The sequence below is a fragment of the Gopherus flavomarginatus genome, chromosome 6, assembly GCF_025201925.1.
Source record: "Gopherus flavomarginatus isolate rGopFla2 chromosome 6, rGopFla2.mat.asm, whole genome shotgun sequence".
Classification (NCBI taxonomy): Eukaryota; Metazoa; Chordata; order Testudines; family Testudinidae; genus Gopherus; species Gopherus flavomarginatus.
Window position 1 is genome coordinate 128,646,665 of NC_066622.1, and position 27,135 is coordinate 128,673,799.

The 27,135-nt window shown below is 41.1% G+C and overlaps 2 protein-coding genes across 7 annotated transcripts in view; one reads left to right on the top strand and one right to left on the bottom strand.

The window, feature by feature from the left end:
* CASP7 (caspase 7) overlaps positions 1-13,572 on the bottom strand; it is a 35,173-nt gene extending 21,601 nt beyond the window's left edge. Inside the window, exons 1-2 of one of the 2 annotated variants that reach the window (XM_050959054.1) lie at positions 13,469-13,572; positions 9,037-9,152 (exon numbers count right to left, since the gene is read on the bottom strand). In XM_050959054.1, coding sequence (XP_050815011.1) covers positions 9,037-9,152 — 116 coding nt within the window. In that variant the 5' untranslated portion in view covers positions 13,469-13,572. Of the gene's footprint in view, positions 1-9,036; positions 9,153-13,468 lie in introns of those variants that run through there. The other variant, XM_050959055.1, reaches the window with a different exon arrangement.
* Positions 13,573-17,250: 3,678 nt separating this feature from the next.
* Positions 17,251-27,135, top strand: part of NRAP (nebulin related anchoring protein) — a 62,165-nt gene continuing 52,280 nt past the window's right edge. For all 5 annotated transcript variants that reach the window (XM_050958919.1, XM_050958923.1, XM_050958920.1 and 2 more), the window contains exons 1-6: positions 17,251-17,524; positions 17,899-17,993; positions 18,800-18,887; positions 23,335-23,439; positions 25,052-25,156; positions 25,974-26,081. In XM_050958919.1, coding sequence (XP_050814876.1) covers positions 17,453-17,524; positions 17,899-17,993; positions 18,800-18,887; positions 23,335-23,439; positions 25,052-25,156; positions 25,974-26,081 — 573 coding nt within the window. In that variant the 5' untranslated portion in view covers positions 17,251-17,452. The remainder of the gene's footprint in view (positions 17,525-17,898; positions 17,994-18,799; positions 18,888-23,334; positions 23,440-25,051; positions 25,157-25,973; positions 26,082-27,135) is intronic.

Sequence of the window (27,135 nt, forward strand, 5' to 3'; positions counted from 1 at the left end):
ATTTTCCATCTTGTAGATGCACCTAGAGTTTGAGATGGGCAGTTTATAAAATCTAAACAAAAAAATAACTTATTCTTTTTTGTTTTTATAACTACGTATTAGCTTAAGTCACAGTCAGTAGTATTCAAAATTAATTTTTTCTTTGAAGTTTTATTCACTATATAGGAAGCATAGTGGGGCTCATTCAGTTTCATGTTAGTACAAATGTTGGACATAATAGGCTGTATCTGACAAGTATTGTGTAAACATTTAGCAACAGTTAAAAAATAAAAAAAAAAAGTCAGGCAGCAGTCTCCTGTTCTTCTGTATACAGCATGTTGTCTTCTGCAAATCTCTATTCACACTCTTACATGATAGCACTGCAGTGTAATATTCACAATTAAATGGAGCCAATAAAGTGCAAGCTTTATTCTCTTTCTGCTACTCTGCCCGACACTCTGTTGTGTGGTAACTCATGTATTTTTTGTGTGATATGATATGAGTTATACACCACCTAATAAAGGTTTTACAAACAGAAAAGAATACAGATAACTTTTCAGGAGACAGTTCCATTCTGCAAGTCCTGTATGTATGAACCTCCCATTGGAGTCGTGAAAACTGAGATCCCTCAGGATTGGAGTTAGGCTGCATAAGATACACAGATAATTTCTAATTATGCTATATAACACCACTACCACCAACACAGGTATTAATATAAACTAAAGAGACATTTTATATCAACATCGTACTAATAAAAATAATAAAACTAAACTAAGCAAAGCACAAAGTACACTTTTCCAGAATACCTTTGCATATGAAATGGTAAGAGTACTGTGTCATCAGAGTGACCTTTAGCTGGGGAGAACACTATGTCTGAATTATTTTAGGGAATTCATTCATGACACTTCCACAAAGGCAACAGAGGAGGAAGGAGAGATATGACACTGTACAGTACCTTGGCTCATCATCAAATATCACTCCACTCTGCATCTGAAAATAGTTTCACCCTTGTGTCCAAGAGCAAGTTTAATCTTCTTTAGAAATGTTAGGAGCCCACCATGCTCAGGGTTATAATGGACAGTGAAGCAGGATGCTCTGCGTTCAGGCCCAAAGGTTCGCCTATGTCAGCAGTGGGTTACGCTGGACTTTTCTGTAGGGCTATTCAAACTCCCATGGCTATGGCATAGCAAGCTGCTGAGGTCATGCAGGCCTGATCCACCTTTGTTGACAGACAGAAAACATCTCATCACTGAGAGTCTATCAGTGCTCCGGTGCAGGAGCTTAGGAAAGGAAAGTGAGGTGGAATAGCACAACTTTACCTTTTAACATACTTTTACCCACCACAGCAGGATAGAGAAAATTTAAAAAAGCTTTTAACCCAAGCGAAAAGACAGTTAGAAGAGAACAACAAACCCGTAGTACTCTGTATCTTGGAAATAGTTCCCATATATTGACTCTTTATGTATTCTTATGCCTATTAATTTTGTCTGCATTTTTCTATTTCTTTGTTGTTGGCTGCTTATGTAAAAATGGAAAAAATAATAAATCACATGTGTGATTTGTTTTCTCCTAAACTTTGAATTATTTTTATTATCTTGGCTTCCTTGCAAAGAGACAGGTAAATTACTGTAATTAAAAGCAAACCTGACACTTGATCTGCTGCTAGGGTTGCCACCTATCCAGGTTTTCCTAAGATCGCTTTTTGGAAGTAGCTGTCCTGTAAGATATCTGTAAGGGTGCTCAGTACACATTGCCAAGTGTTCGATTTTATGGATGTCCTGGTTGTTTGTTTTTTTTAATCCTGGATGCCTGGTTTTTTGTACCTCAGAGGTGGAAATCCTACATGCTGCTGTGATTGCTAAAATACAGTTCCAAGATAGTTGAGCATTTACACCATGTACCATACGCAAATGTCTCCAGGAGGAATGAACAAGTACTGACTGGGTTTAATGAACTTTATGCCTACACCAGCCTGGCTGCAGGCCTTCTCTAGTGATTGAGTTCTAGATTCTCATAAAAAAAGAAAAAGGAAAAAAAAAAGACTAATTAGAAGTGAAAAATTCCTGGTGTATTGTATTATAAAAAATTGTCCAAAGTATACTGTTATTATTCACACCGGAAATGCCATAACCAGCAAAGACCACCTAGTCCAGTAATCCTCTCTCAAACTGATGAAATGCCAAATGCTTCAGACAGAAAGCACATATGATTTTTATCATTGTTACGTACTGTTTATATTATAATAGCACCTGCAAGCCCCAAACCTGCAAGGCCCTCATTGTGCTTGGTATACTAGGAACACAAAGAAAGACAGCCCCTACCTGAGGGAGCATACAATTAAAATAGACAAGACAGAGAGGGAGAATGGGTGAAAAGGAAGGATCATTATCCTCATTTGACAGCTAGAGTACTAAGACACAGGGATAGTAAGTGACTGGCCAAAGGACAAAAAGGAAGCCTGAGGCAGAACTGGGAACTGAATCCAGATCTCCCAAGTTCCTAGTCCAATGCCATAATCTCAAGACTATCCTTCCTCTCAACACAATGCAGATAAAATATCTTCCTGATCTATCCATCCCAATGCCCATCTACCCACATTGTGTCCATCAACATTGTATCTGGACCCAATGAGTCTATGGTTCCAGATAGTGAGAGAACAATCAGCTATTAACTGTAGCAGGAAGCCTGACAGCCTGGCAATTTTTATCCTGGCTGTTGTGAGGACACAAGAAATACTTTTCATACAAATGTGTAATTTTTTTTTAAATAATCTGTAATATTCAATGGCAGCAAAGCTCAGTTTAACTACACATTGCAGTAAAAAAAAATGTACAAAGGTGCTGCTGAAACAAATGAGGTGTCATTCAGCTCATTATTAGGATTTCAACATTAGAACAAGGCAGGAGCACTTAGACTTCATGAGTGACTAATTTCACAATTGCTTTGGAAGCAGATGCTGACTACCCTACTTGCTTTTCTGTGAATAAGGCAATGCAGTTCTGTATTGAGGAGCCTCTTTTCCCAAAGTTCAGCATTTCAAGTGGCCTGCACAATACAGGGTCGGCAACTTATAAAAATGTATGTGGATGTGAGGGGAAACCAAACGTGCGCACTTTGAGAAACAATTCATCCTGAAATCCTTACGGTGACGCATCTTGTCAAACAAATAAAAGGAAACTGCTGGTAATCAAAGGTGGGTGGAAAATAACTCCCAGGAAGATGAAAGAGAACAACAAAAGAGCGTCTCTTGTCAGCCTTAAATTCTCCATCCCCCTACGTCCCCAAAGCTGTCATTGTAACAGGTTATTAATCCATGTACATGTATATTCTTCAAATGATTCAGGTCTCATTGAACAAAGTGCTCTACCAACCTACCATTCTAGTTCCAGAAAGAGAGTCACACAGCAGACTCTGGTTTTTGTGCAAATGCATGAAGAAAAACAAATAGCATCACCACCGCCACAATTCCCAACCCCCGCTTCCACAAAGAAAAAAAGAAGAAGGAATTTTTGATGACATTTTAATGTATATCCTTAGCTGGTGTTTATTGGGGTACATTTACTTCAATAAAGCTATGCAGACTTTACAATAGCTAAAGATTTGGCTCTTTGTTTTGAAAAAAATTGATACACAGAGACATGGGTAGTGAAAGATTACCTGTCAGGGATGGTCTAGACAATACTCAGTCCTGCCATGAGTGCAGGGGACTGGACTAGATGACCTCTTGAGGTCCCTTCCAGTCCTACAATTCTGTCATTCTATGACTTCAGTCCATGGTTCTCAACCTGATGCTCTATAGCCCCGAGAGAAACAGGAAATATGAAAACATTCTATATACTTGTAAGTCTTTTTCATCTGAATTTCAGTTTGCAAAACAGAAAAAAGCTCATGTAAAATTTGAGTGTATATTCTATTTAACTGAGGATGTCATAGCTGCTGATGAGCTGAAGAGAAAACACAGATGGATGGTGACTTTTTGGCAAAGCAACTTTCAAATTGATTAAAATAAGTGTTCTCAATTTAATTAAAATGAGAGCTCTCAAATTGTTATAGTTTTGTGCTTTGATTCCTTACTGAAGGCAAAATTTAACTACTTTATAGAAATACTGTAGTAATATTACAGAGACCCAATCAGCTCAGCTAACTCCATCTCAAGAAAAACTTAAGGTGTAAGTTAGGGACCTTTTATTGTTTTTACCCTTTGCACCTTTGAGGAATGAATAAATAATGCTTTGTTCCAAAGATGCTAATTGTACATCACAGCAAACGTATACTGTCACAGGTCCCCAAAGGGAAAAGCTTACAGGTGCCAAAATTGAATTGTGCATGTGTTGTTCTATACAATTCAATAATAGTTGTACTGGTATCCAAAGTCTTACAGCTACTGCCAGTGGATGCTTCACTTTAGCTAAGTGCACTAGAAATACAACCATGGATGCTAATAAAGCAAGCTCTACTCTGCCACACTGTAGGGACATTCAGTTGTTTTTAAGAGTACATTGTGGATGAAATCCTAGCCCCATTGACGTTAATGGTTAAACTCTCGCTTGACTTCAGTGGGGCCAGAATTTTACCCTTTGTGTTGAATTCTGGCCTCTGGATGGTTAAAAGAAATGATGGCTCCTGTGCTTCTCCAGTACCCACAACACACACGTTTTCATATGACATGCAACCGACAGAGCAATTACGTGGAGGATAGCAGAAGACAACATGCATTTTAAAATGCCTTGTTACTATTTGGGGTTACATCTTTGAAATTCCAAGTGATGCTTAAGTGCACGAAAGATAAGATATTAAAGCATCCTGTAGAGAAATGAGAATTTTTTACAAAGATAAAGGCACATAAGTATTACAATATCACACAAAGCAGATGAGAAAAATGGGATATGTATTTTTCTTCCCAAAGATCACATGAAGAATGCACATACATTTTTCAAATTATTAGCCAAATTTTCTCTTAACCAGTAACTTTTATTGTCATCAAGCTTGCCAGGCAGTACCTGGCGATTTCTGCTCAGCAAAATAAAAACCATATCAATTGCTCATACAACTGTGATTCTCTATATGACAGAGTGATCACTCTTTGGTGAATTTTTTTTATTAAATCAACAAAAATGATATTAGCCTGCCATCTAGTGGTAATGAAAGAAAACAAAAAAAAAGCAGGTGATTTTTAACAAATCAGCTTGCTTCCTAAAATGGTACTAAATCTAGAAAGTTTTTCAAAGAGATGAAACATACAGAACTAAATTTCCCTAACTGGAAGAAAAGAGAAATTGCCATGTTGAAATTCAATAGCTGACCCTGGACCACTTGGTCACATGTTTAAGGCAAAGGCCTATGACTGGATTCACAGGATCACAGATTTGCCGTGGAAAAGCCACAGAATGGAAATTATTTCTGATCAGATTGGCAAAAATTTATGCTGTGGTCTGCATCATAAGTTTTACTGCACTGAGAGAAATACACCATACTGGCATAGATTTTCAGCTACTTCCTTTCTCTGCTCTAGGGCTGCATGGAACTGAAGCCACAGAGGGGCTAGCAGGAGTTGAAAAGTTCTTTTCCCTTCTGCATGGCTCACAATTCAATTACTATAGCGTATCACAATTCTGTTCCCTTCTACTTTAGAACAAAGAGGTGCCTTGTTAACAGTACTAACTGAGTGCATAACATATTTCCTTGAAAGTACTGACCACCTGGTAGGAAAAGTTGATGGCAAGAACAAAGCCAAGGACCATTAAATACAACCAAAATTAGCCACCAGGAAATATCTGATAGTGAGGTGTTACTGGGTTGTAATGTTAGCTTGTAGACTAGACCATGGTCCTGGCAGACAAGACACTTGGATTCTATGCCCTGCTCTGACTTAGGGTACATCTACACTACGGGATTATTTCGATTTTACATAAACCGGTTTTGTGAAACAGATTGTATAAAGTCAAGTGCACGCGGCCCCACTAAGCACATTAATTCGGCGGTGTGCGTCCATGGTCCGTGGCTAGCGTCGATTTCTGGACCCTTGCACTGTGGGTAGCTATTCCGTAGCTATCCCATAGTTCCCGCAGTCTTCTCCCTCCCTTGGATCTCAACCCAGAATTCCCAGTGCCTGATGGGACAAAAATCATTGTCGCAGGTGGTTCTGGGTAAAAGTCATCAGTCATTCCTTCCTCCGTGAAAGCAACGGCAGACAATCATTTCGCACCCTTTTTCCCTGGATTGCCCTGGGAGACGCCATAACACGGCAACCATGGAGCCCGTTCAGCTTTTTTTTTACTGTCACCATATATCTACTGGATGTTGCTAACAGATGCAGTACTGCAGCGCTACGCAGCAGCATTCATTTGCCTTTGCATGATAGAAGAGATGGTTATCAGTCGCTCTGTATTGTCTGCTGTGCCATTGTAAATTGGCAATGAGATGACAGTTATCTGTCGTTCTGTAGCGTCTGCTGCTGTCATGGGTGCCCGTGGCTGAGGTCGGGGGCGCAAAGACAAAAATGGGAATGACTCCCTGAGTCAATCCCTCCTTTATGGTATCTAAAAATAGTCAGTCCCGCCTAGAATATGGGGCAAGTGTACTAGAGAACCAGAGAGCACAGCCGCTCCGTGTCAGATCCTGCAGAAATGATGAGCTGCATGCCCTTCAACAACCCCACCTATTGCTTCCCTCCTCTCCCAACCTTCCCGGGCTACCGTAGCAGTGTCCCCCCCATTTGTGTGATGAAGTAATAAAGAATGCAGGAATAAGAAACACTGACTTGTTAGTGAGATAAAATGGGGGGGAGGCAGCCTCCAGCTGCTATGATAGTCCAGGCAGGACATTAACTGGTGTGGGAGAGAGGAGCTCAGCATCCCACTGCTATGATAGTCCAGGCAGTAGAGAATCTTTTCTTTACACATGAAAGGGAGGGGGCTCATGGAGCTCAGCCCCCAGTTGCTATGATGAGGATGGTTACCAGCTGTTCTGTACCATCTACTGGGAATGACCGGGAATCATTCCTATTTTTACCCAGGTGCCCCCGGCCGGCCTCACCTGAGGCCAGCCAGGAGCACTCACGGGCTCATGACGAGGATGGCTATCAGTTCTTCTGCACTGTACTGTCTGCCACCGGGGAGGGGTGGAGAGAGGATGCTACTGTTTACTGCTGCAGCACCGTGTCTACCAGCAGCATGCAGTATACATAGGGTGACATATAAAAAAGTCAAGAAACGATTTTTTCCCCTTTTCTATCACGGAGGGGGAGGGGGGATAAATTGATGAGATTGTCCGGGGTGGTTCAGGGTCTATGTGTTTGATCCTACAGGCATTGGGAGCTCAGTCAAGAATGCAAATGATTTTCGGAGACTGCAGGGACTGTGGGATAGCTGGAGTCCTCAGTACCCCCTCCCTCCCTCCATGAGCGTCCATTTGATTCTTTGGCTTTCCGTTACGCATGTCATGCAGCACTGTGCTGTGGAGTCTGTATCATAGCCTGGAGATTTTTTTAAAATGCTTTGGCATTTCGTCCTCTGTAATGGAGCTCTGATGGAACAGATTTGTCTCCCCATACAGCGGTCAGATCCAGTATCTCCTGTACAGTCCATGCTGGAGCTGTTTTTGGATTTGAGACGGCATCGCCACCCGTGCTGATCAGAGCTCCATGCTGGGCAAGCAGGAAATGAAATTCAAAAGTTCGCAGGGCTTTTCCTGTCTACCTGGCCAGTGCATCCGAGTTCAGATTGCTGTCCAGAGCGGTCACAGTAGAGCACTGTGGGATACCGCCCGGGCGCCAATACAGTCGATTTGCGGCCACACTAACCCTAATCCGATATGGTAATACCGATTTTAGCGCTACTCCTCTTGTTGGGGAGGAGTACAGAAACCGATTGAAAGAGCCCTTTATATCAATATAAAGGGCCTCATTGTGTGGACGGGTACAGCGATAAATTGGTTTAATGCTGCTAAAATCGGTTTAAACGCGTAGTATAGACCAGGCCTTACTGTATATAGCCTTTAACTTTGAGATCCTGGCTTTAAGGTACAACAAATGTCCAGAAGTATTTTTTTAAGAGTGATATAGTTTCAGTTTGTAGAGTCAAGGTATTCCCAAAGAATGGATGCCTGGTACAGTAGCCAGTCAGACTGCTCGAATAATTTCTCAACACACAATGAATGGTTTTCATTAACAAGAGGTAAACTGTAAGCAGTCTAGCATAAGGATGGAACTAGACTATTTTCCCCTTACAACACACAAGCTATTATGCCGTTAAAACAAGTTTAATTAAGTTTAAATGAATAAGCCTTTTAAAAAAAAGTTCTGTCAGGTTCTGGAAGTGAAATGTTATATCCTCCATTTTAAATCTGTAGAAAATATGAGGTTGTGGTTATAATAATACTAAAAAAATATTTAGGAACTTGATTATAATACTTTGCCTTTCTATTGTGTCTTCCATCAGAGAACCTCAAAATACTTTATGCTGATTGACTGAGCCTCACAAAACACTCATTTTAGAAATGGAGGCAGAGAAATTAAGGGACTTGCCTAAGATCGCAACGTGTCTCGAGCAATAAGAAAACTCAGATCATCTGACTCCTAGGCTTATGCTTTAACCTTTTGATCAGACACTCTGTTCAAGAAAGGAAGCAAGCCAGGCCACGTGTTTAGATGACTAAATATGGATTTAAAAACAAAACTGTAAGCACCCATGTTTGAAAAATAACCATAAAGAATTATTAAAACCTGAAATTAAGCCAACTAGTAATTTCCAAAATTTTCATCTTTGAAATCATGGGAGTACAGTAAAAGTGAAGAACAAGCATCATGTATATTGGTCGTGCACCATACAGTCATGCACTGCCTGGATAGAGAAATACTTTCCATGGACATGGAGTGTATAAATTCATAAGCAGCACTGACTGAACTTAATTTTCCAAATCCTGACTTAAGGTTTTTATGGCATATTTAACATTTTTACTAACAGTGTTTGTTCACTTTTAGGGCATAGATGGTCTGTGATTCATTGCATTGCATATACACTGAAACAAAAATAAAATAAATAATAAAACTAAGCTTACTTCCCGAAGAATGAGAATCTGTCGCTTCTGTCTGGCCTTGCATCCACTGTATCACCTTGATCTCCATCTTGATCTTCATCCTGTGCGGGTACAGGACTGGATTGATCGCCTTCCATCTATGCACACAGAATAAAACAGAACTAGAATATAAGTGTCCTTCAAGAAGTGCTATATTTTTTTAAACACTTCCATAACTAAAAAAAACCCTAAAATCTCCCGGTCATTGCACCAAATACATTTGGGGTTAATTATCAGACTGCTATGTAGCGTGATATTTCATAGGCTAGGAGTAACCATAGTTCTTTTTGATCCTGCATCAATTCGATACTACATGTATTCAACCACCACTGTCACTTTTTTATTGTCATTATTAAAAAGTGACTCTAAAATCTGTCCATAAATTGCAGCTAAGGTCGAAAATAAAAATACCCTTCCAGTGAAAGTTCCTAATACCATGCTTTCAAGATGCTTTGTAATCCTATCAATGTGGACCAAAACCAGTATATTGGAAAGGCAGCAGTAAAAATCTGAAACCAAAATATTTGTTATTCCATTGAAGTTATAATCCAATTTGAAGATATCCTGAAAACTCAAATATAACACTTTGGATTTTTCTAGAGACAAGTCGGGTGAGGTAATATCTTTTATTGGACCAACTTCTGTTGGTGAGAGAAACAAGCTTTCTAGCTTACATGGAGCTCTTCTTCAGTCTTCAAACTAACTAGTTTCCCAGATCTGAAGAAGAGCTCTATGTGTAAGCTCAAAAATTTCTCTCTCTCACCAAAAGAAGTCAGTCCAACAACAGATATTACCTCATTCACTTTGTGTCTCTAACATTCTGGAACCAACATGGCACAACATACAATATTGGAAGATTTCCATTTTTCTCACATACATACATATATATTCAATTGTGAATGATGTGACTCATGGATGTAGATCAGTCTTAATTTTGAATTTCACTACTTCTCTCTACTTCACACGTTATGTGTTTTACATTTTCCTAAGACTAGTGTGTTTTTTAAAAAATGTAAAGAAATTTATGCTCATAAATTAAAAAGCATATTACTCTTCTAAGATTTCATAGCAGCCCCTTAGGCAAATTATGGCACTTGGGACAAATTCTGCTTTCAAACACTCCAATATAAATTCAGAGTAACTTCACTAAAGTCAGTGGAGTTGTTTCAGAATTACACCAGTGTAACTGAAAGCAATCATTTCCCCTGTATAAGAAAAACCACACTATTTACTAGGTGAAAAGGTTTTTTTTAATCACAGTATTCAATGGAGAGCAGAACAGTTGATGCTTGGCCCATTCCTGCAAACAATTATGGATTAATGTAGTCCTTACTCATGCATATCCTACTGAACTCATCAAGTGACAGATTAGAAATATGGACTGTCAGATTAGATAGCAGTGGAATGTAGGACTATGCAAACAGATATTAGACAGGTTGTGTGGATGTTGATCTGAATACTGTGCACCAACCCCAGTGCAGGATGAAAGTAAAAGGGAAAGTTGTTTTCAGCCTCAGCAGATTTAATTTGATTTCATTGGGAATACTCACAGTTCATAAAGGACTAGGGCTAAGTCTGATAATTAATATGTTTCTCGGTGATCTGGGAAAGGGCATGAACTTTGAGGTGCGGGAATTTGTAAATTACGCAAGATTATTCAGGGAAGACAAGGAATTTCAAATGGACCTAATACAGATAGGTGAATGAATGAATGCAAGAAAATGAGTATTAATAAATGCAAAATAATGCACAAATGGAAGGAATAATTTGTACTACCTATGAGAATTGTGGGATTCTTAATGAACTGTTAGCCTCTCATGGGTGTGATTTTTTTTTAAACTAAAATAATTACACCAGTGCAATGCCTAGTGTGGAGGCAGTTATACTAGTATAACTGCCATCACTGCCATCTTACAGCAATATAGCTTATTCCCTTTCCTGTACAGGAATAGACAGTGGCATAAAGCACCTTTATACCAATAGAACTGCATCCCCACAGGAGGGAAATGGATTGTTGCTTCACTTTAACTACACCAGCATAGTTCACCTAAGGCTGGGGGGGAAGGAAGGGAAGTATCTCTAGGATTAAAAGAGGAAAAGAAAGGGATAAAACATTGAAGATTGGAGGAAGACTCAGACACTGGAAGTGGAGGGTCAGATGCAAGGAAGAAGCAGGAGGGTTAGAAAGTGTGGCCAGAAATGGGGGAAGGAGGGTTAAGCTCTGGGGTGCATAGGAAGGAAGACAGGATCAGGCTTTGGGGCCAGGGAGAAAAAGGAGCTTTGAGGGGGTTAGTTGCTAGTGGTCAGTAGGGAAAGAGGAGGACAGGGTCAGATTTCTGGGGACAGGGAAAAGGGACAGAAGATGTTGGTAGGTGGGGTCCAGGAACTGGGGTGACAGAAGGAAGCTTGGAGATAGGGTTGCCACCTCTGAAGTACAAGATGATCCTAAGCCCTTAAGAGAGGACATCTGGCAGTGTGTACTGAGCCCCCTTACACATCTGCCAGGAAAAAACAGGGCAATCACGGTTACAGGGTGGGGTTAAGTGCTGGGAAGAGAGGCGGTGGGGGTGGAGGTGTAGAGACTTAAAGGGTCAGGCATGGGGTGGAAAAAGTGGAGTTTGGGGTTAGAGCTGAGGTCTAAAGCCTGATATGGGAAGGGAGAGGAGAGAACTGGAGAGGAGGTTAGAGGGATCTGACAGGTGGGAGAACATGGGGTTAAGCCAGTAGGGGCGATACTGGGGCAGGAGGGAATAAGATCAGGGAGGGGTGGGAGTACAGGGTTAGAGAGTATCAGGCATTGTGGGGGGAGGAGGCCAGGAAGCGGGTAGAACAGTGACTCTCAAACTGTTGTACTGGTGACCTCTTTCACATAGCAAGCCTTTGAGTGCAACCCCCTCCCCCTATAAATTAATAACATTTGTTTATATATTTAACACCATTACAAATGCTGGAGGCAAAGCAGGGTTTGGGGTGTAGGCTGACAGCTAGTGACCTCTGAGGGGTCCCCACCTCCAGTTTGAGAATCCCTGGGGTAGACAGAATGGGTTGGCGGGTCAGGTGGGGGGAATTGGGGGTTGGAACTGGGGTCAGGTACTGGAGAGAGGGTCAGGCCTGGGAACAAGGGTGGCAGGAGGTTTTGGGGAGGGTGAGGTAAGGGGTGGAAAGAGGGGAGGGGGGACAAGGCGGATGGAGCTGGGGTCAGGCCTGGGAACAGGGGTGGCAGGAGGTTTGCGGGGAGGGACCTGAGGTCAGTTACTGGGGAGCGGGTCAGGCCTGAGAACAGGGGTGGCAGCAGGTTTGGGGGGAGGGCGAGATAAGGGGTGGAAGGAAGGAAGGGAGGGAGAGAAGGGGGATGGAGCTGGGGTCAGGTACTGGGAACAGGGGTGGTAGGAGGTTTGGGGGGAGGGGGAGATAAGGGGTGGAAGGAAGGGATGGAGCTGGGGGTAGGTACCGGGACCAGGGGTGGCAGGAGGTTTGGGGGGATGGTGAGGTAAGGGGTGGAAGGAAGGGATGGAGCTGGGGTCAGGTACTGGGACCAGGGGTGGTAGGAGGTTTGGGGGGATGGTGAGGTAAGGGGTGGAAGGACGGAAGGGAGGGAGAGAAGGGGGATGGATCTGGGGTCAGGTACTGGGACCAGGGGTGGCAGGAGGTTTGGGGGGATGGTGAGGTAAGGGGTGGAAGGAAGGGATGGAGCTGGGGTCAGGTACTGGGACCAGGGGTGGCAGGAGGTTTGGGGGGATGGGGAGGTAAGGGGTGGAAGGAAGGGAGGGAGGGAGGGGGAGAAGGGGGATGGAGCTGGGGTCAGGTACTGGGACCAGGGGTGGTAGGAGGTTTGGGGGGATGGTGAGGTAAGGGGTGGAAGGACGGAAGGGAGGGAGAGAAGGGGGATGGATCTGGGGTCAGGTACTGGGACCAGGGGTGGTAGGAGGTTTGGGGGGAGGGGGAGATAAGGGGTGGAAGGACGGAAGGGAGGGAGGGGGAGAAGGAGGATGGAGCTGGGGTCAGGTACTGGGACCAGGGGTGGTAGGAGGTTTGGGGGGATGGTGAGGTAAGGGGTGGAAGGACGGAAGGGAGGGAGAGAAGGGGGATGGATCTGGGGTCAGGTACTGGGACCAGGGGTGGTAGGAGGTTTGGGGGGAGGGGGAGATAAGGGGTGGAAGGACGGAAGGGAGGGAGGGGGAGAAGGAGGATGGAGCTGGGGTCAGGTACTGGGACCAGGGGTGGTAGGAGGTTTGGGGGGAGGGGGAGATAAGGGGTGGAAGGGGGGGAGAAGGGGGGTGGATCTGGGGTCAGGTCCGGCGGAGAGGAGCGGCCCGGCTGGGAGCAGGGGATCGGAGGGCCGGACACGCCCCAGAGGAGCAGGGTCAGACGGGGATAGTTGGGAGGGGGGCGCTCGCCTAGCCAGGGCACTCACCTTGGGCCGACCCGACCCCCCCGTCTGCAGCGGGCCCGCTCCCGTCAGCGCTGTGCTCGGACCGTGCGGGGCAAACCGAAAGGAAAAGAGGCGGGACCCGGGGCCGCCCTGTCCGGGCGGGCAGCGCCAGCTGCTCTTCCGGCTCAGGGGCAGATACGAGCCCCACCTCCTGGCGGGAGGGGCAGCCCCGCTGCCTCACAGGCTGCTGCCCCCTATTCCGCCCCTGAGGGGCGCGAGCTCCCGACGGCCGCCGTGGAGCAAGAGGGGGCGAGGCGAAGCTCCCCAAACTGCCCCCCATTGCCCCCATGGGGAACCCTGCGCCCCACAGCCACTCTGGCCGGGGCGCTGGGTCGGGGCCGCAGCTTTGAGGGGAGGTGGGGGGGAGGAAGGAAGGGGCCAAGGGGGATGGAGTTGGGGTCAGGTACTGGGGAGAGAGGTTCAGGCCTTGCGGGCGTGGCAGTCCCGCTGCCTCAGAGGCTGCTGCCCCCTATTCTGCCCCGAGGGGCACTGGGTGGGGGCCAAGCTGCAGACGGCTCCCCCCCCCAAGTGGAAGAGGGGGCGAGGCGAAGCTCCCCAAACTGCCCCCCATCACCCTTATGGGGAGTCCTGCCCCCCACAAACACTTCTCAGTGCCAAAATATGGTGCGGAAATTTGCCACCTTCTTGCTATTCTGCAGCATTGGAGTCCTGAAAAGGGACTCTTCTACAAATCTCTTTCCCCTCTTGCCAACCCCCGGCCTTCAAAATCTGGTGTCCGGCCACCCAAAATCCTGAGCTTGGGTTAACGATCATGGCGGAGTTGGGGTTTGAAAAAAACAAACCCATAGCCCCTTGGAGTTTCTTTTTCATTTATTTCATTCTGGTTTCTTAACAATTAAGGAGCGAACACAGTATTGCCAAGTCCAAATGTTCAGCATTCAGGAGTCTGGCCCTAAAAGTCATGAGAATGGCTTACAAATCATGAGGTGTCTTTAAAATAATAAGGGAGGGGGGGGTAATTTCTCTTCTAGCTTTTGAATCTTTGAGCTGTGTTTGCTTCATATGTTCAAGTGTTTCTCTACAACCATGAGGGTTAGAAACCTATTTCTTTTTTAAATGAAAGCTGAGAGTCTCATAGTTCCAGTAGCTGGGCCTTTAAGAAAAACTAAAAGTTTTGTAACAGACTAAACTAACTCCTTAGGACTTCTGAGGTCTTAACAGGTCACTTCATCTTGAATGGTCCCTTGGTACTTATGTTAACTACTTTTGCTAAACAATCCGTTCCACCTTGTGACAATGTTTTCCTGACTTGAAGAAGAGCTCTGTGTAAGCTCAAAAGCTTATTTCTCACCAACAGAAAGTCAAATAAAAGAGAATACCTCACTGACCTTGTTTTTCTAAAATTTGTGAGATCCCAATAAAATCAACACTGCATTTAGGTCACATTTTTAAGGTTTTCTCCATACCTGAAAGGGCTGGAATATATATATATGAAAAAGCTCAGCTTCTCATGTATTCATATGACTTCATGAGCTACGGTTTTAGAAAGACCTCAAATACCACAAGACTTGTGATAAAATCACAAAACTTGGTAACACCCTCTTCTAAAAGCAAGGCCATTGTTGCTAGGAAACAGGTTTAGTTTTACTTGGAACAGCTCAATTTTTGTTCCTAATAAGCACAGTTTTTGTTCAAATCCTTTTTCATTTGGTAAAATTCACATAGCTAAGCAATTTTTTTCTACAGTAAAAGATCCACTGCCAGATGATTGCAAAGTAAAATGTGTACCCTGCAGAATAAATTACAGAAGTAAAATAATTTCAAACCCCTGTGACATGTATAGTTCTGCAGGTGCACCCCACATTGCAGAATCAAAGCCTTAAATGGTTAAAAATTATCAAGGTAGAAAATCCTAGATGCACAGCATAATCTGTATCCCTGATTTTAACCTGCAGGTGTGAAAACTTGGTGGCCTTGCACCAAAACAGAAGGGCAATGAAGTCAATGAATAGAGAGCAGCATCCCTCTAAGGAACTTCAACAAGAACTGGAAATGCCAGACTGGACTCAGTCCTGTTTCATTCGTCCAATTCTAGGCCACTGTTTGAAAGAAGTTAAAACATTTATTTTTATTTATTCTTATAATTTTTACTTCAACCCCATCCATGACTTTGGCTGCTTTCATAGTAATTAAAAATGCATAATATGAAAATAAGCAACACCATTGCAGCAATGGCCATTGTCATCTCCTTTCCTGGACAGAAGAACCTCAAGTGAGTTATTTAATAATATTATTATATTAGATTTTCTAGCTGTGATGTAACTAGGGCCATTATCTTGGCTCCAGTAGACTTTCCTCATCATTCCAACATATTCAGCATGCAGCAGCTTATGTGATTATGGCCTTTATCATCCTACTGCATTATACCCAGGAACCCAACAGAGCCAATCCCAAATGTACTGTCCTCTTAGTGTTTTGTGAACCTGATATATTCTGGGTATAAGAACTCAACTCTCAATCCTTGACTTCAGTGGAAGCAGTATTGAGACCAAAGGGCTCATCTTGTTAATATTTAGTACCAAGCATAGGCCCTAATCCTGCGAAGACTTACACATAGTCAACAGGGCTATTCACAGTGCTTAAAATTAACCACATGGATAAGTCTTTGTACAATTGGGGCCATAGTGCTTACTACTGTCTCTCTTCAGACCAGGGGCTTTGTCAACTCTATTTTCTATACAGTGCTAATATGCTGTTAGCATTCAGTAAAAGTTATAGGTTAAGCAGAGTTGGGTATCATCAGGAATTGGATAGGAGACTTCCTTATAGTACCTAACTACTAAAGAGAGTGGTGTTGGGGATTCAATAGATTGTAGTTTAGAAGAAAGTACCTACCAATGTCCCATTGTTGGAGGTTCTGTAATTCAGGTGAGATGTAGAACTCAGGCCCTGACCACTTGCAGTTGTGAAAAATTCCATGTTATCTTTTGTAAGAGTAGAATTGTAACCTCCAGTGTTAGGAGTGACAGTCTACCTATTCACATTCTTCCATAGTTTCATTTGGATAAGGCATTTTTCACTTTCTGACCTACACCGCTCTGCTGATGTGGTACATTATTAAATAGTTGCTTTAGGACTGCTCTTTTGTGGTTGATAGGCCAAGTGTCCCATTTGTTACATAGCCTGTTAAGTTTGTTTATGCTTGGAATTCTTTGAAGTAAAAGACTTCCCCCAACCCCACATGGGGCCTCCTTGAATCTCAAGAGCAGAAACAATAGGAGGGGGAGAGGAGCAGAGAATGAGCTCGGTATTGGCTTTGCCTCCCCACAGCCTGCCAAGTGCAGGTGAGTTGGGGTAAGGGGAAGTAATTTGCTCTGGTCTGCAATGTAGCAGGAGCAAATGGGGAGCACAGAGGAAATTGTGAATCTCTGAGTTAAAGTTTCTTCCCTGAACTTCTGGGGTGGCATGGCTACCTTACACAGGGCTGTTCCTTAAGGGGCAGACTGTCCCTTAGTGAGCTCATATACCCCACATGGAGGTGACCAGCTACCTACTAATTTGATAATTGTACTGTTGATACCATTAGCTCCATCCTGGGGTTATGACAACTACTATTAAACTGCAAAGCCTAGAAACTGAATGACTAGTTTCTATCATTCACATGAACATGATTCTTTTCTATGAGTTCACTCTTCTATTTAGAGAAAGATGTCACTGAGAACTACCCTTCTGTACGTACTTACCCAGTTGCCAAAATAACCCCTCTTAGTAACTGGCAGCTTTAAAAGCCAGCCAGCAGCTGATTTCGAAGCAGAAGGTCAGCAAAAGGGAGTGAGACACTTCGATTCAGAACTTTAATGTGATCCTTGACTGCAGAGCAAAAGAGCTTGATTGGGCTGTCTGGAGTGTGTTACATACGGAGTGGAAAGTCATCTTCATAGTCTTTGAGCCTTCTCTGTGTGTGTGTGTGTATATATATATATTCTTCACTCTGTTGATTTCAAGATGAACGTGCAGCCTTGTGCTAGATGCGGCTTTGGGGTTTACTCTGCTGAGAAGATTAACTGTATAGATCAGGTCAGTAGACATTCTCTATCTTGGTCATTTTGAACGTTAATGAACACATGCATTGGTACTTTACTTACTAATATTGGGCCTAATTCTGCTTCCACTGAAGACTGCCAGAAATCCCCAGACTCTACATTCTTTATTCATACTGGATTTCAGAACTGAGATGAATTTCATTGTAAAAGTTTGTTGGAACAAAATTCAAGACAACAAACAAATTTCAAATGACAATAGATCTATTTAGTACATAACCATTTCCCACTGTGTGGATGAATATTAATTATATGGATAGAAGGGATCAATATTGGCGTTTAAAATCGCAAGAATAATACAATATGAAATCCAAGTATCTTTCACTATATTTTTATCTTTTGCAATTCTAGACATGGCACAAAGCCTGTTTTCACTGTGAAGTCTGCAAGATGATGCTAACTGTAAATAACTTTATCAGCTATCAGAAAAAGCCTTACTGTCAAGTGTAAGTGTATTTCCTTATAAAACAAATAATCGTGGTGTAAAATTTAAATTACCATAATTCATTAGAAGAGTACGCTTGGGGCAGATTCTGGTCTCTCACATTGTGGTGTGAAACCAGAATAACTCTACTGATTTAGTTGGTGTTGGTCTTGCTTTGAGCAGGGGATTGGACTAGAAGACCTCCTGAGGTCTTGTCCAATCCTAATAGTTTATGATTTCATGATTCTTATGTGGAATTACTCTGGATTAATATGGACAGCACTGACAGATGAGATCAGAATCTGACCTCATATGTAACATTTCCACATTAGTCATGTTGTCTTGTAGCTTAAAAGACACCAAAATAAGTGTCATTTGAAGTATTTAGAAAAGTAAACTATTGTGACTATACTATGATTTCTGTATCGGCAATTAAGAGTTAATGATGTGAATTCACTTAGTAGCCAGAAAAATATGTAAAATGCAGATTTTAGAGGGAGGGTTTTTTTCTGAAAGTTTTTTATTTCATAATGATCAATTCCTTTCAAATCTGTCATTTGAAAGGAAGAGATGACAGTTGTTTTTTTTATTCTATTATTCTCTTTTGTTATTAGAAACACGGCATTGATATGATATGATCATTAAAATTAATTTAGTTGTAGGCACCTACTCCATAAAACAATAAATTGTGTGTAATCCAATAGTCATGTTGGGGTGGGGGGTGGGTTCATTCAATGTTTTTAAGAAATATCAAACTGAAAAGAAAACCTATCTTTCTGGTGGTCAATAACATATATTTCTAATTTCCCATTACACTTTCTTTTGTAGACATAACCCAAAAAACAACACATTCACAAGCATATATGAGACACCAGTAAATATAAATGTGAAGAAACAATCAGAAGCAGGAAGTGAGGTAAGAAGCTTTAGGAACAAGTGTGCTTTATATTCAGCTCTATTTTATGTTTAAAAAAGACACCATTGTAGTTGTGTATTCTGTTCTAGAAATGTTCTAAAACACAGAGTCCAGACAGAAACTCCTCCTTCTCTCCCATGGTCTCTTTGAGAGTATTAAAAGTTTGTATCCAGGTTTGGATCAGAATGTTGCAAATGGGCTCATAACAGGCCACAACAATCAAATACACCCATATTTAAGGGGTTTGAAATCCAGATTTGGATTCAAATTTCCTGGTTTGATCCCATCTGTAGCTTGGTTATGCTGGTATATAGATTTGTTACAATTTTTCCTTAGAAATATATCAATTTTATGTAGAAGAAGACACATTTTGTAACATTTGTTATAACTATTTCAGTGAATGCTAGAGCTGGCAGGAAAATTTTGAAATTTAGGGAAAATGTCTAAAATTTTATATGCAATGTTGCTGTAGCTGTGTTGGTCCCAGGATATTAGAGAGACAAGGTGGATGAGGTAATTTTGTGGAATATTTTTTCCTTTTTTCAACAAATTTCTTTTTCTATCTCTGGTGAATTTGTATCCTATGTGTTCAGTATTCATTTTAAAAAGAGGAATAATGTATTGTGCCTGTTCAACTCTACACTGGAGAAACAAAGTGGGTGAGGTAACATCTTTCATGGGACCAACTTCCGTTGGTGGAAGAGACAAGCTTTTGAGCTTACGCAGAGCTCTTCTTCATGTCTGGGAAATGTATTCAGGGTGTGCCAACTTAATACAGGGTGGAACAGATTATTTAGTGTAAGTAGTTAACACATATTACATGTATTCTAGACCTGAAGAAGAGTTCTGCATAAACTCAAAAGCTTCTCTCTCCCACCAACGGAAGTTGGTCCTATGAAAGATGTTACCTCACTCACTTTGTTTCTCCAATGTAGAGTTGAACAGGCACAATACATTATTCCTCTTTTTAAAATGAATACTGAACATGTAGGATACAAATTCACCAAAGTGAGTGAGGTAACATCTTTCATGGGACCGACTTCCGTTGGTGGGAGAGAGAAGCTTTTGAGCTTACGCAGAGCTCTTCTTCATGTCTGGGAAATGTATTCAGGGTGTGCCAACTAAATACAGGGTGGAACAGATTATTTAGTGTAAGTAGTTAACACATATTACATGTATTCTAGACCTGAAGAAGAGTTCTGCATAAGCTCAAAAGCTTGTCTCTCTCACCAACAGAAATTGGTCCAATAAAAGATGTTACCTCATCTACGTTATCATGCTACATGGCTACAACACTGCATACAACTAACTCTACATTATAAGACTGTTGAATTACATTGCAAAGAAAGAGAGCAAAACAATAGTTTTGTCAGTATCACTAGGAAACCCCAAGGTGGAATTATAGCCTTACTTCTTGTACTTTTGGGACTTCACAGTCCTTACTCGGGCAACAAATCGATTAATATTATTGGGAATCTTCCTGATTAAGAAATGGAGGCTCAGTGTTTAAAGGGATACTTATCTAATATTCTAAGTGGCAGTGCTCACAGAAAATTGCTAGGAATGCTGAACAAAGCTGTGTAAATTTGATAGTCTCTGTCATGTGGGTTCATGAAGACATTTTCTTAAACTTTCTATTGCTTGTTTTGAATTCTGAGTTCAAATGAATCTGAAAACACCGAGCAAAACTTGACTGAAATCACCAAGTCTTTGACACCAAGCCACGAAGTAGCTTCAGTTTTATTATAATCTGTACCCAGGAGGTTTTTCAAGCATCTGATGAACTTGGGCTGAGATTTATAAAAAATACAAAGTCAGGTTTTGCATGGTTTTGTTTTGAGATCATTTTTACTGAAATATTATGGGTGCATTGGATTTTCTTGTACCTGTGTCTGTATCAAAGGCTGTTGTGCTCCTGAAAAACACTGGGGGAGCTCAAAGTCTTTTTGTTTTATGGCATTCTTTCCTGTCTTGTGGTGTTTTCCTCCAAAGACATTTGTTTCAATTTTGTATTTCTGGTAACTTTAACATTAGAAAAATACATAGTAAGATTGCAAATAACCACTGTAACTGGCCAATTTCCATATGTAATGTTATTTTATTGACTTGAGTCCCCTTTGATACTATAAAAACTACTACGATTATTATATATAGTAAGCATAAACAGTGTGTTCATACATAATTTCACATCTTACTAAAATTTTTCTGTAAAATAAGGGAAGGAAGTTGTATTATTTAAATTATTGCACACACTCTTCATATTTTCTCTGCTTTCTGGACCATACTGGCATCAGACATTTCACAGCATTCATCATACATTGCACTTTTTCTCCTATTTTTCTTGCACACCACTTTTATGCATCAGGTTTTTGGAATAACTCAGATACTCTTACAACAGCCACCAGTATACTACCTTTAAATTGTGTGTGACAGAGCTGGTCTGGAATGAGTCTGGGATTACTGCAAGTTCTATTTCTGTTTGCAGACTGTGATATGAGACCCCCGTTACTTCCAGTGTGTTTGCATGTATATAAACATGCAAGGCAAATTATAGTTCAGAGACCACTTTCCCTTCCTTTCTCACCTAGAGCAGCTCCTGTCCCCTTCAATCACATAGGGAATTTTGAACTCCAAAGGGGGGGGGGTGCTAAATGTTTTTAAGGGCCTGATCCTGCCGTCCTTACTCACTGAAAGTCCCTATTCACTTATATGGCAGTTTTGGGTCTAGAACTACATATGCTAAATGGATAAAAGAATTCTCACTTGAGAAAATGTTTGAGTTGAAATGTTAATGATCTCAAAGAAAAAGCATATTCAATTGGTAAAACTGAATATGCTTTTACTTGAGAACATTACATTACATTAGAGAAGAAGGATGGTTTTGCTCTTAAGGCACTAAACTAGGACTCAAGATATGAGGGCAATTCCTTGCTCTGCCACTGACTTCCTTTGAAACATCAAGCAAGTCACTTAACCTCTCTCTGCTGCTTCTCTTCACCTGTAAACTGGAGATATTGATACACATTTTCAGCATTCTTCTGTCTTCTCTATTTAGATTGTAAGCTCTTCAGGGCAGCAGCTGTTTCTTATGTGTGGGCACAATACATAGCACAGATAGTGCCCTGATCTCAGTTGGGGCCTCTAGGTGCTATTGCAAAACAAATACTAAATTGTAATAAAGTGAAGACACGAAGCTCAATTTTGCCATTAATTTACATTTGTGCAACCTCACTGACTTTACTGAGGTTGCACAGGATACAGGAGGTAGAATATTACCCACTGACTGATACACAGGACCAGTGTTTCATAGTAACACTTGAACTATATGTTCTGTGCAGATTTCTCTCTTGATTTCAGTTGTCATTATATTATTGGTGGCTAAGAACCAAATTCTCTTCTCAGATTTTCATGGTAGGTTTCAACTGCAGTGTGCTGCTCCTCCTATATGTGTATAACTCCTGCATCAGCAGACTATCTTAGTCAGAAGCCACTGTGTGGATCAGAGAACAGATGTTTGCACTAAGGGATAAATCTAACCTCCTTCTCCACTGATACCTTAGGCAGTGGTGGGAGGCACGCAGGAGGGAGGTCTGTGTTACTTGCATGGCACAGAGTCTAGTGCTTGTGTAGCCTTCCTGTATGGCAGTTGGCAGGTGGAGGATGGTGATAAACTAAAGATTTGAAGTAGAGTTGGCCAAGTAAAGGGGATTCTGGTGGGGTGGAAAGGAAGAAGAAAGTGCAGTGAGCAATGGTTTCTCAAAGGCCGCAGAGTTTGGGTTGTCTAGGCCTGTGTTTGTTTTGTAGGTCCTAACATAAAATGACATGTCTCTATGGTCTGGTCTACACTAAGTGGGGGATCGATTTAAGTTATGCAACTTCAGATACGTGAATAATGTAGCTGAAGTTGACGTACTTAGATCTACTCACCGCAGTGTCTTCACTGCAGTGAGCCGACTGCTGACGCTCCCCCCGTCGACTCTGCCTGTGCCTCTTGCTCCGGTGGAGTACCAGAGTCGATGGGAGAGTGCTCGGCCGTCTATTTATCGTGTCTAGACTAGACGCAATAAATCAACCTCTGCTGTATCGATCACTGCCTGTCTATCCAGCGGGTAATGTAGACAAGCCCTATATCTGTAGATCTTTAAAAATATATGGCTAGCTCCTCAGTTGATGAAAATTGGCACAGCTTTCAATGCCAGTATACACCAGTTGAGGTACATAGATACACACACAAAGTAGCAGAGGTGTGCATTTGTTCATAGCTTCGTTTTGTTAGGAAGCAAACAAAGTCTTGCACCGTTTTAAAATTATTCTCGCTGCAGTTTGCACTTACTGTGTAGTACTATGTACCCAGGCATGTTCAGCACTTTCCTACCTTAAAATGATGGACTCAGGCATCCATGATGCGAGAAAAACCTATACATAATGATGCCATTATTTTTTGTAGATTAAATATCGAGAAGAGGGGGAACGATTCAAATCGTTTTTTCACTGGGATGTGAGATCCAGAGATATGGAAGCTGCCCATAGAGTTCAACAGCTGGCCAGACAGGTTAGAGACATTCTTCAAGTACACACGTTCATGTGAGCAGCTAGTATGCAACCCACCAAGCATCGGCCTGGTGTGAGGTACTGTCCCATGCTAAATGGGATGATTATCGCTATGCTTTTATTCACCATATTTCAGTTATGAGAGTCCATTTATTATTATTTCCTTAATAGCTTATTTAACTGTCACTTGCTTTTCCAGGTAGCATATTTTAGTCATTAAAAAGAGGAGAGCAAGAGTCAGGAGATTTGGATTCTATTCCTGACTCAGCCATGGAGTCATGCGTGAGCTTGGTCAAGTCACTAACCTTCTCTGTGCCTTTGTTTCGCCTTCTTTAAAATGGGTATAATCAGACTTGCTCATCTCTGTAAAACTTTCAGAGATCCTCAGATGAAAGGTGCTATGCAAGCGCTAAGTATTATTATAATCCATCATTTGTCTTGCCACTTTTTCTATTTACTGCAAATATTGAATGAAATTCTGGCCCCATTAACATCAATGGTAAAACTCCCATTGACTTCACTGAGGCCAAGATTTCACCTATTGTGTTTTGCGAGTGGGTTTTTTCTGCCTGCTCCAGTTTTTCCTCTGACTTGATCCTGAAGTAGCGCCATAATTCTGAATTTGTGACAGTATTAATTTTCAAGGTGAGTGTCGCAAACACAGGATCAGGGACAGGAAGAATTTGGGCAGGGAGTTAGGAATCCCTGATTAAACTCATCTATATGAGCGAGTAATAAAAGGAGAACAGAAAACGACTGCCCAAGATAACTATTTATTAAAAAAAAAAGTTTTTTGCTAGTGTTAAAATAAATAAATCTCCCTTAATGGAGAGACTGGAACAAAAATAGAAAATGTAAAGGGCTAGCTCGATGATTTATTGGGCTGTAGAACCATTCATCTTATTTTGGTGGATCAGACCCATCCCATGTCAGTAATAAGTAAAATATGCTGCTTTTGAAATGGTCTAAACCCATTATCACTCTTCTTGGCAGTCTCAGCAGACAACCCAAATACTCACGAGTCTATAAATAACTGGCATCTCGAGAAGATGTCCCTTTTGGCAGCGCAATCTGGATGCTGCCTCTGCAAGAAAACAGAGTACTTCACTTTTCAGAGCTTTCAATCTGGCACTTTTCACACTCTGAATTCTTTTGAAATAAGTCTGACAAAAAAGAAAATATATCAATCTTCAATTGCTGAATTTTCAGTTTTCAGATTTGCCTGCACATCTAGCACAGATTTAGCATTAATAGGAATGCTGGTCTGGTAAATTCATTGCTGTTTGCATGATGTTCGGCATTACTCAGCAAATGTTTTACTGGAGTTTTGGGAAATAGGCCCTAATTTCAAATCACTTAGCAAATCTTCTGGAATGTGCTCAGAAATATTCATTGATATGGAAAGGGTCAACGCAAAATTCATATCACTTAAGATCCGCCTATGTTCTCAAAATGAAACTGAAGAGGAGCATAGGCCTCATGATTTCCCTCTGCATAGGAGTATGTTTCTCCCATAATGAATGATGGTTTTCTTCTCCCTGCCCAGCAGATTAACTGTTCGGGTTTAAAAATGAGTATGCACATTTCTGCTGACTTAATCTTTCCTTTTTTAGAAAGCCTACCAAGCTGCATATGAGGAAAACAAATCCTGGTATTCTGGAACCATCCCAGATCCTGAAACGGTCAGAATAGCTCAGGCACAGAAGACTCTCAGTGATGTATGTGGGCTGACATTTGCAATAACTTTATTTGTATGAGTTATAGTGTTCTGAGGACTTTCCAGTTTAGAATAGCCAACTTTCAATAACAAATTACAAAAGGAGATGGTGACATGCAGTTACTGCTATGTTGAGACACAGTGCAGAGCCTTGTGAGTGCTATCTATATATACCATCAAGGTCACCTAACAGTGTTACTGCAAAGCTTAGAAATTATATTCAAGTGAAACTACCATGAATTTCTGCAATTAAGATACATTTCAGCTACAAGAGAGTAACATCTTAAGTAAACTTTGATTGTAGATGGAATCCAACATATTCTACATCTTCCAGTGGTGCTACCACTCTTAGGCTGCGCCAACAGTGGATTATGCATCTTATTTTTTGTAGAGTAGACAAGGATCTATTGCCTTTCCGTCAACCTGAAGTGAATGGAAATCAAACTTGGTATAAGAACTGAAGATCTGTGCCTACGCAAGATGGTCTTTACTAAATTAGTGACTAATAGTAAATATTTTGTTTGCAAAAGTATTGAAGGAAAAGATTATAAACAGATTTTTTTCCACTTTACATAGGAAATGTTCATAAATTTTGAACTCATGAAATACATTTTCTTTTATGTGTCAATTATTTTAAAACTCTTTAAACATATGTAGCCAGACTGATGGGACCTGTGATTTCCACTTTGCTTAAATCCATTATGATTTTTAAAAGTCATCAGGATAATATAACCCATAACAATTAGAACATGTGCATTAAAAGAGGTGTCACATTAATGGTTTTTCTTTAACAAAATAAAAAATATATAATTTTCTAGTTGAAATACACAGAAGAATATGAACAACAGAAAGGCAAAGGCAGCTTTCCAGCCATGATGACTCCAGCTTACCAGATAGCTAAGAAAGCCACTCAGCTAAGCAGTGACGTAAGTCCCAATTTGTGTGTGTCAAACTTACTGAAGTTCAGCGAAACCTGGATTTCAAACCGTTCACATTAAAAGGTGCATTCCATAGCCAACAGTAATTGTAAAATAACTCCTGTAAAAGTGAAAAAACCTTAAGTATGATACATTGACAGAGGAATTGCTAGCAAATTAGCTAGTTTTGGAAGAATGTCAGATATAACAAGCGAAGCTTGAAACTTGTAACTTTCACCAACATAAGTTGGTCCAATAAAAGATGTTGCCTCACCCACCTTGTTTTTCATGTATAACAAGTGACAGTATGGGCATTTTCTAAGATATATGGGACACTTACGACATAATGGCCATCTCAAATTTTTAAAAAATGAATTGCTGTACCATTCTATGCCATCTACACATTTAAAATCAATTAATTGCTGTACCATTCTAGATCCTGTGAATTATTTATTCTTATTTTCCTCTTTTATTTTTATTCATTTATTTATCCACTTATTCTAACTTTTTCATCTCTCTTTCCCTTTTGGTATGTAAAATTATATACCAGTACACTAGTAAAGTAATTTACCTAGAATTAACTTTAACTTATCTATGCACTTAATGTACCATGTTATAAAAATAATCCAATCCAAAGAAATCCAGTGAAAATAAGAACCATACAAAACATTTGAAAAATACTGACGTGGTTTCCATGTATAGCATCAACCATTGCAATAATACAATTGTAAGCTATAGGATTTTGTGTCATTATTGAAGAATTTTGTGATTTTATTGAAGAATATTGTTCACCCAAAACAAACACTTTGGACCATATCCAGCTGCTCCCACTAAGTTTGGAGTCTTTCCATTGACTTTAATAGGCATTGCACTGGGGCCTTAATAGGAAGACAGCTTACTATGTTGTAGATATCAGCATAACCTGCTTTTATTTTTTTCTCTGTTTACCTGTATTAGTAAAGAGAGAATGCTGTATGAAGTACCAGAAAAAATAGGTTTTTTTCCCCATAGTGCAGTTTTCTTTCATTGCCATAAAATGAAAACCTTTGGCACTTGATAGATC